The following is a 15,610-nucleotide window of genomic DNA, read 5'->3' on the forward strand; positions in this document are numbered from 1 at the left end:
TTATCATGAAGATTTTACCCTGAACTTTGCAAATTCATATTATGCCTGTGTTAAGTATGGAAAGTACCAGAGAAATTATGCTCACTGTTATTTTAGAACAATCCTAATGTTCTCTTCCCATTCATAGGCAGGAAGACCCTCAGGGGCACAGGCAAGTAGAGCAGGCTCATAGGGAAAGTTAAAATCCCACTGACTGAGTGACATGAGGTGGGAGGGAACTTGCCTTTCTGCTAGGACAGGCCTGTGTGTACATGCTACTTATGATCTGTGTAGGTGTACACAAGCCAATTGCTGCCCCAGGTCTACTTTCTTACTTCTGAAGAGGAGGTAATTTCACTGCTCTGCAGAGATGATGTGCAAATGGAGGGAACAGAGGACAGCAGAGCTATCCCAGCCTGTTCCCATGGAGATGCACCCAAGAGGGTGGGCAGCATGGTGGCTTAGTCCTCTTGCTGAAGCTACGCCTCAGTTTTCCTGTGTGTGAGGAATGGCAGGCAGGACCCTAGTGGCATAGCCAGGAACCCTGCAGCTGTGCTTGTGGTTACAGGCAACATCTCCACCGGTCCTGGCAGGAGACCTCATTGGGGGCCCATCTGTGCCTCTGAGGCTACAGAGACAGTGTAGCATGCCCAAGCCAAGGGCTGATTGAGAAAAGGCCGGCTTCAAAAGGAGAGAGGACCATATCCATCCACACACTTGCTGGTTGTGTGACTTTGGTATAGCAGACATAATAATCCTCACCTTAGACGGTTACTGAGTGTTAAGTAAGATCCTGTGAATACCATGTGCTTAGCAGAAGGTTGGGAAATAATGATCTGTTTGGTTTCTTGGACAACAGAATGTGACAACCAAATGTCAATGTATTCTCAGAATTGAATGTGGAAGAGCTTGAAATGCAGGGTTCTTAGCAACACAGTGACTGGCCTGCAACTGTGCAATAAAGGGATAATGAGGAATTGAGAAGTCAGTGTTTACCATTGACCTTGTTCATAAGAGAAAATTGAGAGTACCAGGAGCAGGTACCAAAGGGCACCAAATAAACTCACAATGCCGGGTGTCCGTGTTTGCAAAGACAATAAAACAATATGAGACTATTACCAAGAGGCAGCCACTGGGACATAGCCCGAGGAGTCACTAGCATACAGGAAAGGCAAGTGGCCTATGAGATTTGGTAAACTCTGTTGACGTGACTTCAAGAACAGAAGCAAAAGGGGCACAAATTGAGGGGAAACATAGAGTGAGGCAAGAGCATTCCTTCTGGGGAAAAAAAATCTTGGGGTGATATAAAATCAAATATAGGAACAAAGGAGGAAACATTAAGTTAAAATCACCCGGTGTTTCTTTGCTAAACCTTAAAAAGTAGCAGACATGAATAAGAGACTTTAATGCTTTTAAACCAGAAATTTGAGTGGATGATAAAAGCTATCTGAGGTGCATGGTACATTGTCCGTAAGTAGAGCTAAGTTTTCTGTAGCGTTGTAGCTTTTCTGGAAAGAGTTAGGCATTATACAAAAAGAGTGGTGCAACTCACACCTGTTTTGTGCATTGGGGGAGTTCATATCATTTAGGGTCAACCTTGATGTCAGCTGCCCTGGGATGCTACAGTCACTCATCTGACCCTTGGCAGTACCATTCCTAACAGCAGATGCTTACCGGCTAGTGGAGATAGATGGAAGTACTGTAACTTGAGGTTGCAGTTTTGAGGAAGGTGAAATGGCTATGTCCTGTTTTTGCACATAGGCATATGGAGAAAGCCAAATTAAAAAAAAAAAATGATGTCTTAGTCTTAAATATTCCCCCCCCCTTTTTTTCTTTTAAAGTCACAAATGTCATGAATTTTTCCAGTTTTCTATAACTTGGGTTACAGTTATTGTGACAGAGATGCAATTAGAAATAGTATTTTCCCAGGAGAACAGAGCTGAAAATCATTACTTAAACTCCGTGCATTGTCAGCCAAGAAAATACTTAGATGTAGCACGGTTATGAAACAGGAAATGAGAAAGCGACAACGGCCCTTTTCTCATCTGCAGAAGGGCAAGGGTGGGGAGAACTGGCAGGCAGTGAGCATCTTGTGGCATCATTACAGTTCTGTGTGGGGTGTGGGATTGTGGATATCTCACAGATTGGAAAGAGACCTAAAAGGACTGAAGCTTCTATACCCCTAAGCTCATATGTTCAAGTTTTACCAGAAGACATATGGTGGTATTAGCACTCTGTGAGGTGCTTTGGTCAAAAGGATACAGCCTGTAAGATGGAGAATGACACCCTTGTTGAAGTCCTATTCCTTTCTCTAAGGATACTGCAAGAAATCGCCAGTGTGAACCTGGGCTATGCACCTTACCAGAAAGCAAATATGATTTCAGAATCCTAGCTTCTTCAATATTGCAAAATCCACTGTTTGTGGGGGTGTAGGCCACCTGGCGTACCATGTCTTCTGCAATGGCACAAATGGACCAAGGTGCGAGCCTGACTATGGTCACTTCTCCACAAATGCTATCCAAGCCCACTAACTTCTTGCTTCCCTTTGTGATGAACATGGCCTCTCACCAACTAAGGTACCCCAGAAGTTGTTATGCCATGTGTTCAGGGAGACATTTGGGAATCATGACTGTGTCTGAGGCTTGGGAATGGTTGGGCTTCAAGTCCTGGTGCTGCTTCAGGCCATTCTTCTAGGGGTTGTCAAGCAATAGGCACTTGCAACATCTGTTAAGATGCTCAGAGCAAGTGATAGTAGGAGGCAGACTGCCTGAATTCAGCTGAAATGTGACCTTGCTAGCAGCCAGCCTCTCGGTGCTTCACCCTTCTCATTTGTTAAGAGTCCTGACAAGGTGCTCTCGTTCAGCAAAGTGTCCACCAAACATCAATGTGTTATGATGGACTCCAGAGTGGAGCTATTGGCAGGTGACAAGACCTCTAGTGGGAGGTCTTGGGAGGTCTTATGTCATTGGGATCATCACTGTGAAGGAGATTGTGGGACCCTGTCTTTTACCTCTTTGCTTCCTGCATTCATCAGTGACCAGAAACCCAAGCCATTCAAAGATAGACCCAAATCAGACTTGAGCTCTAAATTCTGGCTCCAAATTCCCTGGGTCTGACTTTTAGAAAATCTGTGGTTAATGCAGCCTACTTCTCAAGACTGAAAAGAAAATGGCGGCTGTAGTACAGCAGGCTTTCCATTCTGCAAAGGAAAGTTTGTGAGCCAAAGGGCAGAAATGCAAATAAGATAATGTGAGACAGTGGTCTCTACTTAGGTTTAAATCCCTGATCTTTCAAACTTAGAGCCTGGTGCTTTACCAAAGGAGCCACCTGAGGCTCTCTGAGAGTGGCCTTTAAAGCCAGAAAACAAGTTGCTTCTTTCTGCTCAGTTAATTTTCCTTTTACTTAAAACACTAGAATAATTTGCTCCTGATGTATAGTAGAATAGGCCATGGTTTATAAACTTGGGAAGTGGAAGCAGGAAGATCAGGAACACAAGGCCATCCTGAGCTACATAGTGAGTCTTAATCTAGTCTGGATGCAGAAGGGGAAAGAGAAAAGAGGAGAGGAGAGGAAAGGAGAAAAGGGTGATGAAGGGAGAGGCAGGGGAAGGAGGAGAGAAGGGGAGGGAAATAGGGAAGGGGAAGAAAAAGGGAAGGGGATGAGAGGAGAGTAGGGGAGAAGAGAAGAGGAGAGGAGGGGAGGATTATACAGGAGAGGAGAGGAGGGGAGGAGAGGGGAAGGGAAGAGAGGGGAAGGGGAGGAAAGGGGAAAGGAAGGGAGGGGAAGGAGAAAAGAGGAGAGGAAGGGAGGGGAGAGGAGAAGAGGAGAAGAGGAGAGGAGTAGAGGAGAGGAGAGGGGCCCCACCTCCCCCCTTCCCCTCCACAATACTTCCTTGGTTACTAATAAAAGTTTTTACTGAATGTGGACTCTGCTGCAGGCACTCAGCATGCAGCCTCTTTTCATCCTGCCGATGGCACTCCTGGGGGTGCTTTCATGCCTGTTTGCCTTTGCAGAAGTTGACAGGAAACCTTAGAAAGGTTGAAGGTTGAAGGCTCCATGGTAACTAAAGAAGCACCCTTGACCTTGGGTCGCCTGACACTGGCACATACCAAGGCTGCTCTGGAGCCGATTTTGACTGTTCCTGTGCTTCACAGTCACCAGCAGAAAATGCTGGCGGAAAGTTCATTTAACAATCTTTTATTTAGTCAGCATCTTACAAGTCTAAAAAGGCTAAGGGGACTTTGGAGTTTGTGTTGTTGTTGAGGCAAAGCATCGGATAGTCATTCTTCAATTATTAGAGATTTCTCATGGCTAGAAACTTTTTTATGGTTTTGGATGAAAGTATGGAAAATTTGAAATGCTAGGCGGACCATGCATGCACGGATACTCAGAACTTTACTGACCTTCCCTTAGCACACAGGAGCTTACTCCCTGGAACACTCTGTGGTAGGATGTGAGCTTCGGGTCTGCAACCAAAATTCTTCACCCACAGAAGCAGAATTCCTATACTACCACCACACCACCAGCACCACTGAACTTGTAAGAATATCAGTAGGGGCCTGGATTGGACTCTGGAAAAATGGCTATGGCAGAGGAGTGAAATTACAAGAAGTGGAATTGCAGAGGTTAGAAGTATAGCCTGGGCATGGTGAAAATCATCCAGATCTCAGAGCAGATGAGGCTGTGGTTGTGGGCGTCGCTACAGTAGCTAGACTCTGCCAGAGATGTGATAACCTGCTGTTTCAGTTGTGATAAAAACAGGGTAGGATCCAATACAGAACAGAGCAGAAATAAAATAGTTAGCAGGCCAAACTTATTTATTCATTCATTCTCAGTTACCGGGGGACAATAATGGAACAAGAAATTACAACAACAATAATAATAATTTCATAACCAGGGGTCGATTGGGAGGTCTGAGAATGCTCAGGGGAGTTCGTATCTCCTGAAGCCCAGGGGTATGGAGCCGTGTTGACTGTCACTGATAATAATAAAACATCCAGGGAGGTGCCTGGCTTTCCACACATGCATCAACTATGACAGGGGCTGCATGCAAAATCCATGCAGTGCAGCTGCTGCCGAGACGTATCGGGTTGTGTCAACAGAAACCCTTTCAGGGGTCTGGAGAAGTGTAGGCCATTGCCCTTATCGCAGTCTACATCTTCTAGCTAATATTTGCCCAACTCGGAGCCATGAATATCAGACAGCTCCAAAATGAGCATGAGAGTCTCTTGAGGCTTTGCTCTAAGTACCTTCTGCAAAGGTTTCAGTGGGAAATAATCTTCAAGTAAATGGCAGGATGGTTTGAAAAGAATAACCAGGTATTATATTACAGTTTGACTAGGACTGTTTCCTTTCATAGCGAGTTGGCGCATGCCTGTTTGTTTTTCTCCCTGGCACATCCTGCTTTGTCCATAAAACGATCTTATTCACAGTAGAAAGACACCACTGGTGCTCTCGGAGGCCGAGGGTCTCTCTCAGCTCTTTAGAGCTTCTTTTTTAGAGGCTTCAGCTTCCTACAACATGTGCACTCCCTTTGGCAGGATAAAAAGAGATCGCAAGAACAGTTACTTTTAAAGGCATAAAAATCACAGACAAGGTCCAAATCATAAGGGGAAATTTGTGAGATTTTGCCACATAAAAATTAAATCTCTTATGAGAGCTCTTTATTCTGACTCCTATAAGTCAGAATAAAATCATCCCAAATAAGGTCAGGCAAAATGAGGAAAATATCACAGATATGAGGGTAGAAGTTTCTTATATATTAAGATTCCTGCAATTAAATACAAATTGCTAATATCTAAATAGAAAAATTACAATAAATAAATTTATAAATGAAAAAAAAAATTCAAATGTCAAAGAAACACCACATCACTATTTGATTTCAGTAGTCAAACTTAAAAGAGACCCATTCACGCTTATGAGACAGGTAAAGTTTAAAATCAACCTCACTGATGGTACAACACTCCCCTTTAAAAGAGTAACCCGATAAAAATGTACACTCAGAGAAACTTGGCAGTATAATTTAAAAAACTCGAGCCGTATATCTTTAGAAAAATTTGTCTTAAAAAAAAATGACACAAAATTAAATGTTTTTCACTTTTAGGTTTTTTTATTTTTATTTTTTAATGTAAAATAAAAACATGCAGAACAGACAAGAGCTTTGCTTTAGGGTTGCAAAGAAAAGTTACTAAAGTAACTGCCTGTTATTCACGAAGAGATACAGTTCAAGCCCTACAGAGGCTCCCTGAAGCTAAGGACAGAGATGTAACCTACGCATGTGTAGCTGAGATGAAGCTTATTTAAGAAGTGAGGACATAGAGAAGTTAATGGTAGGAAATAATGCCACAGAGCAGTGACTGCATCGGTGCACAGCTTACCTGGACAAAAGAACAGCTGTGCCGTAACGACTAACAGGCAGGCAGTATATACGGTGGAGAAACACTGTACTGAGGGATGATTCATGTGCTGGGTGACAAGGAACAGGAAGGCACATATGTCATCATGCTTTTCAGAATGGCGCCCATATATTTTCCATGTGATGTTTTTGGGTTGCAGTTGCCTGCAAGTACCTGAAACCCCAGAAAATTAAAATATAAACAATGGGGAGATACTACAAAGGATGATTCTTGAGTGATTATTTAGTACCACTGTTCAAAACTATTCCTATGTATTTATTTAATACAATAAAATTCACTGTGGTGGTGCTATCATTATCTTGATTTTTGTTTTCAGTTAAGGTAAACCAGGATTGGTATGGCAGCAATTCATGCAGTGTGTTGGTGTATAACCATTAAACACGAGTCAGGGTCCGTCTGTGTAGCTCATCTCTGGACCCTGAACATCAGCCGTGGGATTTCACAGCACCCCCCAACACTGTCCCACTAACAGAAGGAGAAACAGGTAATGATGGTAGTATTTGGTAAAGGAGGTACACTGTCTGACTACAGCCAAGCGTGATAATGCTATCACGAGAAGGCACATGATAGAAAGGCATTTATCAGTATGGTTTTCCTTCTGATGCTAGTTTAGTGCTTGCTGTTGCTATAATTTTTATCTTATCTTATGCACCATCATTGTCTCCCAACCACTCAAGGCTGAAATATGCACCTAAATGGTAACTCTGGAATAGGGGCTGGGTCCTCTATAAATCCTGTGTGAAAACACAAGAGGAAGGAAAATCCCAATCGGGCAGGTTGGCTTCCAAACCCAACATTTGTCAGCTTAGGCCTTGTTTGATTAAAAAGCCCTGCGAAGTCTACTGGGCAGATATTGCTACTATCTGATGATGTTGTTTCTCATCTCTTTCCACCCTTGGTGTCTGATCCGGCTTGCTACCTCCCAACCCTGAGACTAACTCCCTTGTTCTCAGTAATTTTTCTTACCCACTGGATTTACCAGCTGCTCTCATGGTGGTTGCCTTTGGTTGTCATTTGGTTAGAGTGAGAGACACCTAGGAAACTGGTAAAACACATTTCTTGGTGCTTCTGGGAAGGCACTACCGGAAGCCCTTAGTGGGAGGTCAGTGAACTGAGAAGAAGCCTACAATCTGAGCAACACCAATAGGCTGGGTCAGATGAATCAAAAGGCGGAAGAAGAAAGCCCCACTGCTCTGTGCTAGCAGCGTACATTTTTGCTGCTGCCAGGACCTGTGGACACCACACTCCAGCTTCTTCAGCGCCCAGTGATTCCCTGAGCCACCTTCAGCGCTGTGACTTCTGGCTGGGGCTGCATCGTTGGTCATTCTCGTCCTGAGGCTTCCTGTTTCTTGAACTTAAGTGGCAACTGGTTTCTAGTCCTCCAGCTTGCTGACAGCCATTGTGGAAATGAACAGCCCCTGAGCATGTGAGTCAATCCAATCAACTGCCTTTTGTAGTTACAAGTATATGTATATGGTGGGTTTCCCTGCTCTGGAGAGCCCCGAGTAATCCCCTTTGGCTACAACTCCCCATCTGTCCCTGGTGTTTCAAAGTTTGAGGTCAAACTTTTTCCCCTATGCAATACTCTTGAATAAAAAAATCTGTCTTCCCATTTTAAAAAAGTGTCTGATGAATCATTTCTAACGCATTTAACATCACAAAATCTGTCCAAGCCCCCCTCCCATCCCAGACAATGGAGAGCATGGAAAGTGCTGGGAACATGACATGAAGGTCAGCCCCATTGCTAATCACAATGGATTTGACTCATCCCCAGTACTTATTCTGATGGAAAATCCATCTTCAATTACAAAGCTCTGGACTAGCGGAGGGATTTAGAAATGTATCCTTTGTTTAGCATTCAATTGTCTCTCACAAATTTAGGAACTATTCAGGAAAGACACATGTTACAATTGGGGATGAGAGGATTCTAGGAGGTTGTCCGTCTTTCTTGTTTTGCAAATGCGTTTGATTTTTTTTTTTTAACTATACATCAGTTGCAGACATTCAGAATCTCCGGCCTGCTAACTTGTATCTGAATCCTCAATTAAGGCTCACTATGCCTTCCTGACCACTTGCCAAGCTGGGGGGGGGGGGGGACTGTGTGAATCATCAACTGCAAACAGTCTCTGAGGTTGAACAAGGCTGTACTCTGCCTGTGTATGAGCTCTTGTGATGTAAATAAGAGTCCCCCCCCATCCCCCTTTATTTTCCATCTGTTTTGACCTCATCCTTTATATTGTTATTGTTTTTCTTGGTGATTTTACTTTTTAAAATGAGCCTCAAAATGTACTGCAAAAACTGTTGTCTCCTGATCATCAGCCCAATTAAGCTACAGTAAGCCCTGTGGAGAAAACAGCTTTGTCGGCTTAACTCAGGTTGTTGCAATGTTGAAGAAGATAACGAACATGAACTCTGATAGCTGCTCATGTGTGTGATGAGGGTAATATAGAGAAAGCAGCATTATGACAAGCAGATTGTAGGCAAAGGGGCATGTCATCAGGAGATGGGATTCCAGGAAAAGCCACCTCTAGCTCTGGCCAGGGCTGTGCTGTCCTGGGCCCTGGGCTGAGCTTCCACACATTGTTTCATTATCACCTTCATCTCTGAAAGGCGGGGATCAAACTGCAAGGCTCTCTTTCAAATGGCTAACAAAGGGTATGGGCAGAATGTGGACTAGTGCTTGTCATTAAAGTTGGAATGATCCGTGAATGTGTTCTTCTTGCATCTTACTGAAAATAAGATAAAATTAAATAAAAATGAAGGTGCTCTTGTACCTTCTGCTGAGTGTCTTGTGAGGTGTGGGATGGGGAGTGTGCTGCCCTGTGTGGGTCCAGTGGCATGTCTGGACAGATGTGGAAGAAGGAATGCTGAGTTAGAGACTGTGTGATCTCTAGGGTATAGAGTCACTGCTCCCTAGACTTGCCCCAGCGCTGCAATGTTTTGTTAGTTGATTTCTCTCCGTGGGCAGTTTTCAACATGGATTCAAGTGAATTCCGGAGGAGAGGGAAGGAGATGGTGGATTATATAGCTGACTATCTGGAAGGCATTGAGAGATATCCAGTGTACCCTGATGTGGAACCTGGCTACCTTCAGCCCCTGCTCCCCACCGCTGCCCCCCAGGAACCAGAAACATATGAGGACATAATCAAAGACATTGAGAAGATAATCATGCCAGGGGTGAGTATGTGTCTGTGGTCAAAGGACATCACCTATTGGAAGCTACACTTCTGATGTCATGGGTTCACTGCAGCAGGTAGACTGAAGAGAGACTTCTATCACTGTTTCAGTTTCAGCTGAGACATTTGAGGTTTAGGGAAGTTAGGTGGTCTATGAAGTTCTCATGGGATAATAAATAATACACCCAAACTACATGCACTCCAAAGGCAGTGCAAGGGTTTTCTCCCAAGGTCCCCAAGACTCAGCACTTGCTCCACCATAGTCTGTTCCTAGAGTGTATCATCCTATGACAGTTAAAAAAAAATGAGCTCCTGGTAGTTCGTTGCAAATAGTTCAATTAATTATCCTCAATAAAGGTACTTGTATCATTCTTATATCCACTAAAGGATAACTTTCATCTACAGAGGGAATGTTCTCCTCATTTTCTTTGGGCATGGGCAGCATGCACAGATTCTGCCTAAGGGCACAGAATAGCTGAGCTTTCCCTGGTAGTCACAGGGGTCAAAGGCTCTCAGTGAATCTCAGTCCTACTTTACTCAGCAAGCAGTTTACCTAAAAGCCTATCCCTTAGCATGGCTCTGAGCAAATGGGTCTGACCCTGGTCATCAGATCATGTGTAAAGTCTGAATGTGGTGCTGGTAAACCTGCTAGATTGCACACCCCCCCGCCAGCACTTAGGTGGTTATGGCTGTAAGGAAAGAGAAAGAAGCATGCTATATGCAGAGGAAGGGGGGTCGGAGATAGTGTGTACTCCCTCTTGTTTTCCGATAGAATACAGAGGCTCTGGGGAGGCATATAGTCAGCCAAAGTCCCAGGCTTCAGAGTTAGCTCCTCGGTTCCAGAACAGCTCTCACAGCCCTTGTCAAGTTTCATCTTCAGAAGATTTCCCCTGACATTTGTTCTTTGAGTAAAACTCAAAATTCTGACTCTAGCCTGCACGTTGAACAAATAAACTAAGCCAGTCAGCATAAAGGCGGTGCAGGGAGGCAGCATTGAACCTCAGGCTGAGCAGGAATACAGGAGTGCAGTGCTGGAAACATGTGAACACTTCCCTAAAGAGTCTGCATTCTAGAGGAGTATTTACTGTGTAGAGCAAAAGTGGGAAACACAGAGGCTCTGGGGTTAGAGCTCCACGGGTGTCAGGTCCAGCCAGCCCTCTGCTAGCCCTGTTTGACCAGATGTTAGGGGAAGAGTCCGTGCTGTGTCCAGCCAGTGTGGGGCCACCCACCCCATATGCTCTGTGGCTATTCACAGAGAGTAAAGCAGAGGAGTGTCTTTTGCAGTCAAGAGTCACCTTGGCCTTTCCAAGACGTGGGTAGTGAAGAGAGACAGAGCTGCAGACAGTGTGGAGCCTCTAGATACCTGAAAGAAACTGAGGCCCTGGGCCCCAGCTGTGCCCTCTGGCCCTGTGCATTTGTGCCGTCTTTGGCCTCTTCCTCTATGGGCCTTTGCAATTACACTTTATAAAGGCATTTCCGCAAAGACAAGCGCGTTACTGCTACAGATGTTTTGGTTTTTATCTGAACATTCTTTTTTTTTTTCTTTCTAAAGCCTCATGGGCCCCACTCCTGCTCTGCTGAACACATCACTCAGCCTGTGAAGTTCTCCAGAGCCTCAGAGACTCACTGTCAGCCTCATTCCCCCTCTCCCTCCTTCCCTCCCTCCCTCCCTCCCCCCATTCCCCCTTCCTGTTCTTGCTAACCCTGATTTTCTTTCACTCTCACTTTTTTCCCTCTGGCTCAGTCCCACTCCCAGGCTTGGAGACAGACATGCAATGAGCCTTGCTGGAATCTTCCAGTTTTTAATGAGCCTTTCTCGTTGGCTGTCTTCGTAATCGGGGCTTGCTCGTGCCACATAAATGCCTAATAATGTGGTTTTACTGAGAAAAGACATGTTTATATCTTTGCAAAGACTATGAAAAAAATGGCACTGAGCTCGTCAGCTTTCTGACCCTGTAACAGACAGCTGAAATGACAGATTTGCACAGGAGCAGGGTTCGCTTTGCCTTATAGTTTTGGAGGTTCAGCGCCAGCACTCACTGGTCTTAATTGCTTTTAGCCTGTGGTGAGGCAGAAGCACATGGCAGAGGAAATCTACTTGCTTCTCGCCTGGATTCAGAGAAAGGCACCACCATCGTACAGTCTCCTCTGAGAGCACATCACCAAAGCAAGGCTTCTCACTACCTCCCAAGAGTGCTACCTTGGGTTCTTAAGAACCTCACCATAGAAAGGTGTTATAATGAACATGTAGACTAGCTGCATTCAACGTTTCTCAAGTTTTTGGAGGCTGAGTTGAGATGAGGGCTTTCTAAGTTAGAGAAAGCAGCTTTGTACCCTGCAGTGGTAGAGAGCTAGCTCTCTGCTCTCCCCCTCCTCCCCCACCACACTTAACCTCTTCCTGCTAATAGCTCCTTCTATGCCTGACACCCAATGCGCCTCACATCCTGCAGACCCTTACTTTCATCTTTACTTCAGTGTTTACATGGAGTGATTTGAGCTCCCAGCTCCGATAATGACAGGATCTAAGCCCCTCCTGCTCACAGGGATCATCTTTCTTTATACACTGGTGAAGAATGAACGCTTGTTTTCTGTCTCAGCCCGCCATTCACTTTGTGAAGAAATCTCTTCCCCTGGACAGGCATACTCTTCTTTTAAAAAAATTAAATATATCATCTTAGAAAGATATCGGCCTAACACGGTGTATGGTGGCCTTCTCCCAGAAATTTGCACTTTGTACAGAGGGTAGGTTCCTCATGGTGGAGGGTACATCCTGATTTCAGAGATTCTAAAACTCAACAGGGTTTTGTCTTATAATCGATGGAAAAATAAAACTTTATTTGACCAGAATCTGGAGGAGAAAGCCAGAGATGCTATTACTTGGATAGCAATGCAGAAAGAAACCAAGTTCCTTGATCTGAGGGCTGTTTTTTTCCAGAATCTTTTGATCAGAACCATATAAGCATTCTGAATGTTGGGGAAATGAAATATTTCCTTAGCCTGCTACAAATCACCACATAGAAGATAACATTTTGTAGTTGTTGGTGGTGGTTTTTAGTTTCCTTTATTTTTTATTCACTTTTTTATTCCTCTTTGTTGTAGACCCACCCCCCTCTCCTCACACTCCCACCCTCCGTCCCCAGAAGATAACTTTCAATGTTTCAAAAGCAGAATATTTTTGTTTAATGAAGTTCGGGGTGGGGGGGTGGAGTTGGTGTCCAAACTTTCCAAGTAGATAATATCAGTGCCCTCCATACATTCTGGAATTTTTAGTCTATGATCAGTCTGATATCACTTTCTACTAGCCCAAATCCTATCATGAAGCCCTACTCTCATGATCTAAGTACCTCCTGAACTGCCTTTTGGGGCTAGGGATAGTGTTTCAGTTTGCATATGGCAAGGGAAAGGAATAAATACTGCCAATGGAATCAATACTGGTCTGTGTGTCCCACCACCGCCCTGGTTTCCATCATCCCTGGGATCCCCTAGATCACCACTTAGGTGCATCTCCTCCCTGTCAACTGGAGCTTTTCCTCTGTACCTAACCCAGGGATGGTACAGAGTAGTCCTTTGCTGCCTCTGTGCTGGAGGAGGCAAGGGAGACAGCAGCCATTGTGGGAAACAGGGGTAACAGCTCTTCTTAAGGAGACTGATTGTTGGAGGGAACAGCCTCCAACTGTGGGAAGGGATCCTGCAAAAGAAATCTTTAAACAAGAAAAATTGGGCATTAAGAACAAAATGCACAAAGGTAACTGGATTTGCTTGGGTCGTTTGGGAAAACCAAGCTTTTTACCCCAGGACGTCAGTCTTCTGGTGCAGCACTCTTCTTACCCAGAGCACCCAGCAAGAACCTGAAGCAGTCTTGCTATCATCCCTACCGAGAGGCTTCATGTGTTACCACAAATCATATTAATTTCCCATATTATTTTATGAAGACAGCATTTCCTTCTTGACGAGCAAAGATATTCAAGCACAAACCAGGGAGACCGTTCATTGTACTGACAATGAGATGAAATTCAGAAGGAAAGTGTGGGGTGATTGAACTTGAAATACTCTGTCCCAGTTGCCTTCTGCATGCATCCTGGAGGAATGCCAGGCTTCTCTCAGGTGCAGCCTGACCTCTTTGCCCCAGATTAACTGTCCACCTCCCCACAGGTAACACACTGGCAGAGTCCCTATTTCTTCGCCTACTTCCCCACGGCTTGCTCTTACCCAGCCATGCTTGCAGACATGCTGTGTGGGGCTATCGGCTGCATTGGCTTCTCCTGGGTGAGTATCTCCACAAGCCTGTGGTGGGGTCTGTTCTTGCATGGGGAGATGATCCCTTTGCACACAAGACAGAAACAGGTAGCTCTGTCACCTATAGGTAGCAGGGCCATATTGCAGAAAGCAGAGTGTGGGCTCTAGGGAGGTAGTTTCTAAGGGAAGAGAAATTCTAAATGAAAAGTTTGTGTAGAAGGAAGGGCAGAGGGAGAAGGGAGAAAAAGGGAAGGAAAGAAAGGAGGGGGGAAGGGAGGAGAAGAAAAAAGAGGGGGGGAGGATGGAAAGAGGATGGGATGAGAAGGGAGGGAAAGGGATGAAGAAAGGAGAGGACAAGAGAGGAGAGGAGAGGGGAGGGGAGGGGAGGGGAGGGGAGGGGAGGAGAGGAGAGGAGAGGAGAGGAGAGGAGAGGACAAAAGGGAACAGAAGAGAAGAAGATTCTGCTTAGGGTTGTTTTGTTTGTTTTGTTTTTTTATAAGCATCCAATTTGAATTAAAATTCCCAGCCCAAGGCAGTGAAGCTTCTACAGCCTAAGGCTGGATCCTGCATCCCCCAAGACCAGAAGATTGCTATGTACATGAAGCCTGAGAACGCTACTAGCTCTGTCTCATTCCACTGCCCCTCACCAGGCTACTGCCCAGACTATCTGATGGGCAAATGTGCAGAGCAAAAGTGCTGAAAATAGGCTTGTGCCTGCCTGCAGGCCATTCATCCCTCCCTGTGTGAGGTCTCTTTGTACATGGAGTAAAGACTTAGAAAGTTCTCTGCTCTGAAGGCATCCAGCCTAGGTCCTAGCTGTGTGCTTCAGGAGAGATCTGAAGCAGGTGTCATTGGCTTTCAGGTCCCTGGCCTGCTCACACTGTGAAGAACTCCCCAAGCTCTAGAACTGTCTTTTCCTCTCTAGGTAGGGACTATCTCCCTTATCTGTGCCTTGGAGCCTAATGGTAAGACTAGTGTTGACCTGGGATAGAGAGGGAAATAGTGTGTGAGTTCTTAGCAGCCAGTAGAGCCCAGCTGAGCCGGCTGTTTCACTGCACTACACCTGCTCTGCTTCATGCTATGATCCTCAGGTGCTGGGCAAATGAAAGTCACAGCTCATACGAAGGGCTGAGGTGGCCTTCCTACTGAACTGTCTATGTCATTGCTCTTCTGTCAGGTGTTACTATTTTGGAACACAACCTGCTCATGTGTTACCCAGCAACTTATGATGTCATCATGTGTCGCTGGCCAGGTGGCCACACCTGGAAGACGTGGTTACCTTGCCCCTTAAAGGGACAACCCCGCATGTGGTCTCTCTCTCTCTCTCTCTCTCCGCCCCATTCCTCTTTCTTTCTCTCTCCCCACCATGTCCTGTTCTCCCACTCCCTCCATACCCACTTAATAAACCTCTGGCATAGAGGATCAGTTGACCCCAGCCTTATATTTCTTTAAATAATAACTAACATCAGGCACTTGGAATCTTCTTTTCCTGGGAACAGACCTGGCTGAGTGACATTTCAGTGACAGGTTTCATTGGTGTAGTTCTGCTTCTCCAAAAGCCATTGTATGTCTGTCTGGGGAGCCACCACCAACCTATGATTTATCTGCTTTTCTAGAATGGTCCTAAGTGAGGAAATGCCTGACTTTCTGGCCCAAAAGTTGTGTTGCTTGACAGCTGTGTTTCATAACATGGAATATAGACCTGCTGGTCTGTATCTGGAATTAGGGCTAGCCTGGCTGCAGTAGAACTCACCACAATGGGGATGGCCATCTGACCAGCAGGGAGAAAGTCCTCATTTCCTC

At 45.2% G+C, this 15,610-nt stretch overlaps 1 protein-coding gene across 7 annotated transcripts in view; it reads left to right on the forward strand.

Annotated features, from left to right (window-relative positions):
- Positions 1 to 15,610, forward strand: part of Ddc (dopa decarboxylase) — an 83,289-nt gene that overhangs the window by 9,794 nt on the left and 57,885 nt on the right. For 4 of the 7 annotated variants that reach the window (XM_055623853.1, XM_055623856.1, XM_055623854.1 and 1 more), the window contains exons 2-3: positions 9,364 to 9,572; positions 13,724 to 13,837. In XM_055623853.1, the coding sequence (XP_055479828.1) occupies positions 9,372 to 9,572; positions 13,724 to 13,837 (315 nt within the window). In that variant the 5' untranslated portion in view covers positions 9,364 to 9,371. The remainder of the gene's footprint in view (positions 1 to 9,363; positions 9,573 to 13,723; positions 13,838 to 15,610) is intronic. The other 3 variants (XM_055623858.1, XM_055623859.1, XM_055623857.1) reach the window with 1 other exon arrangement.

This window comes from Psammomys obesus, unplaced genomic scaffold (genome assembly GCF_907164565.1).
Source record: "Psammomys obesus unplaced genomic scaffold, mPsaObe1.curated_primary_1811, whole genome shotgun sequence".
Lineage (NCBI taxonomy): Eukaryota > Metazoa > Chordata > Mammalia > Rodentia > Muridae > Psammomys > Psammomys obesus.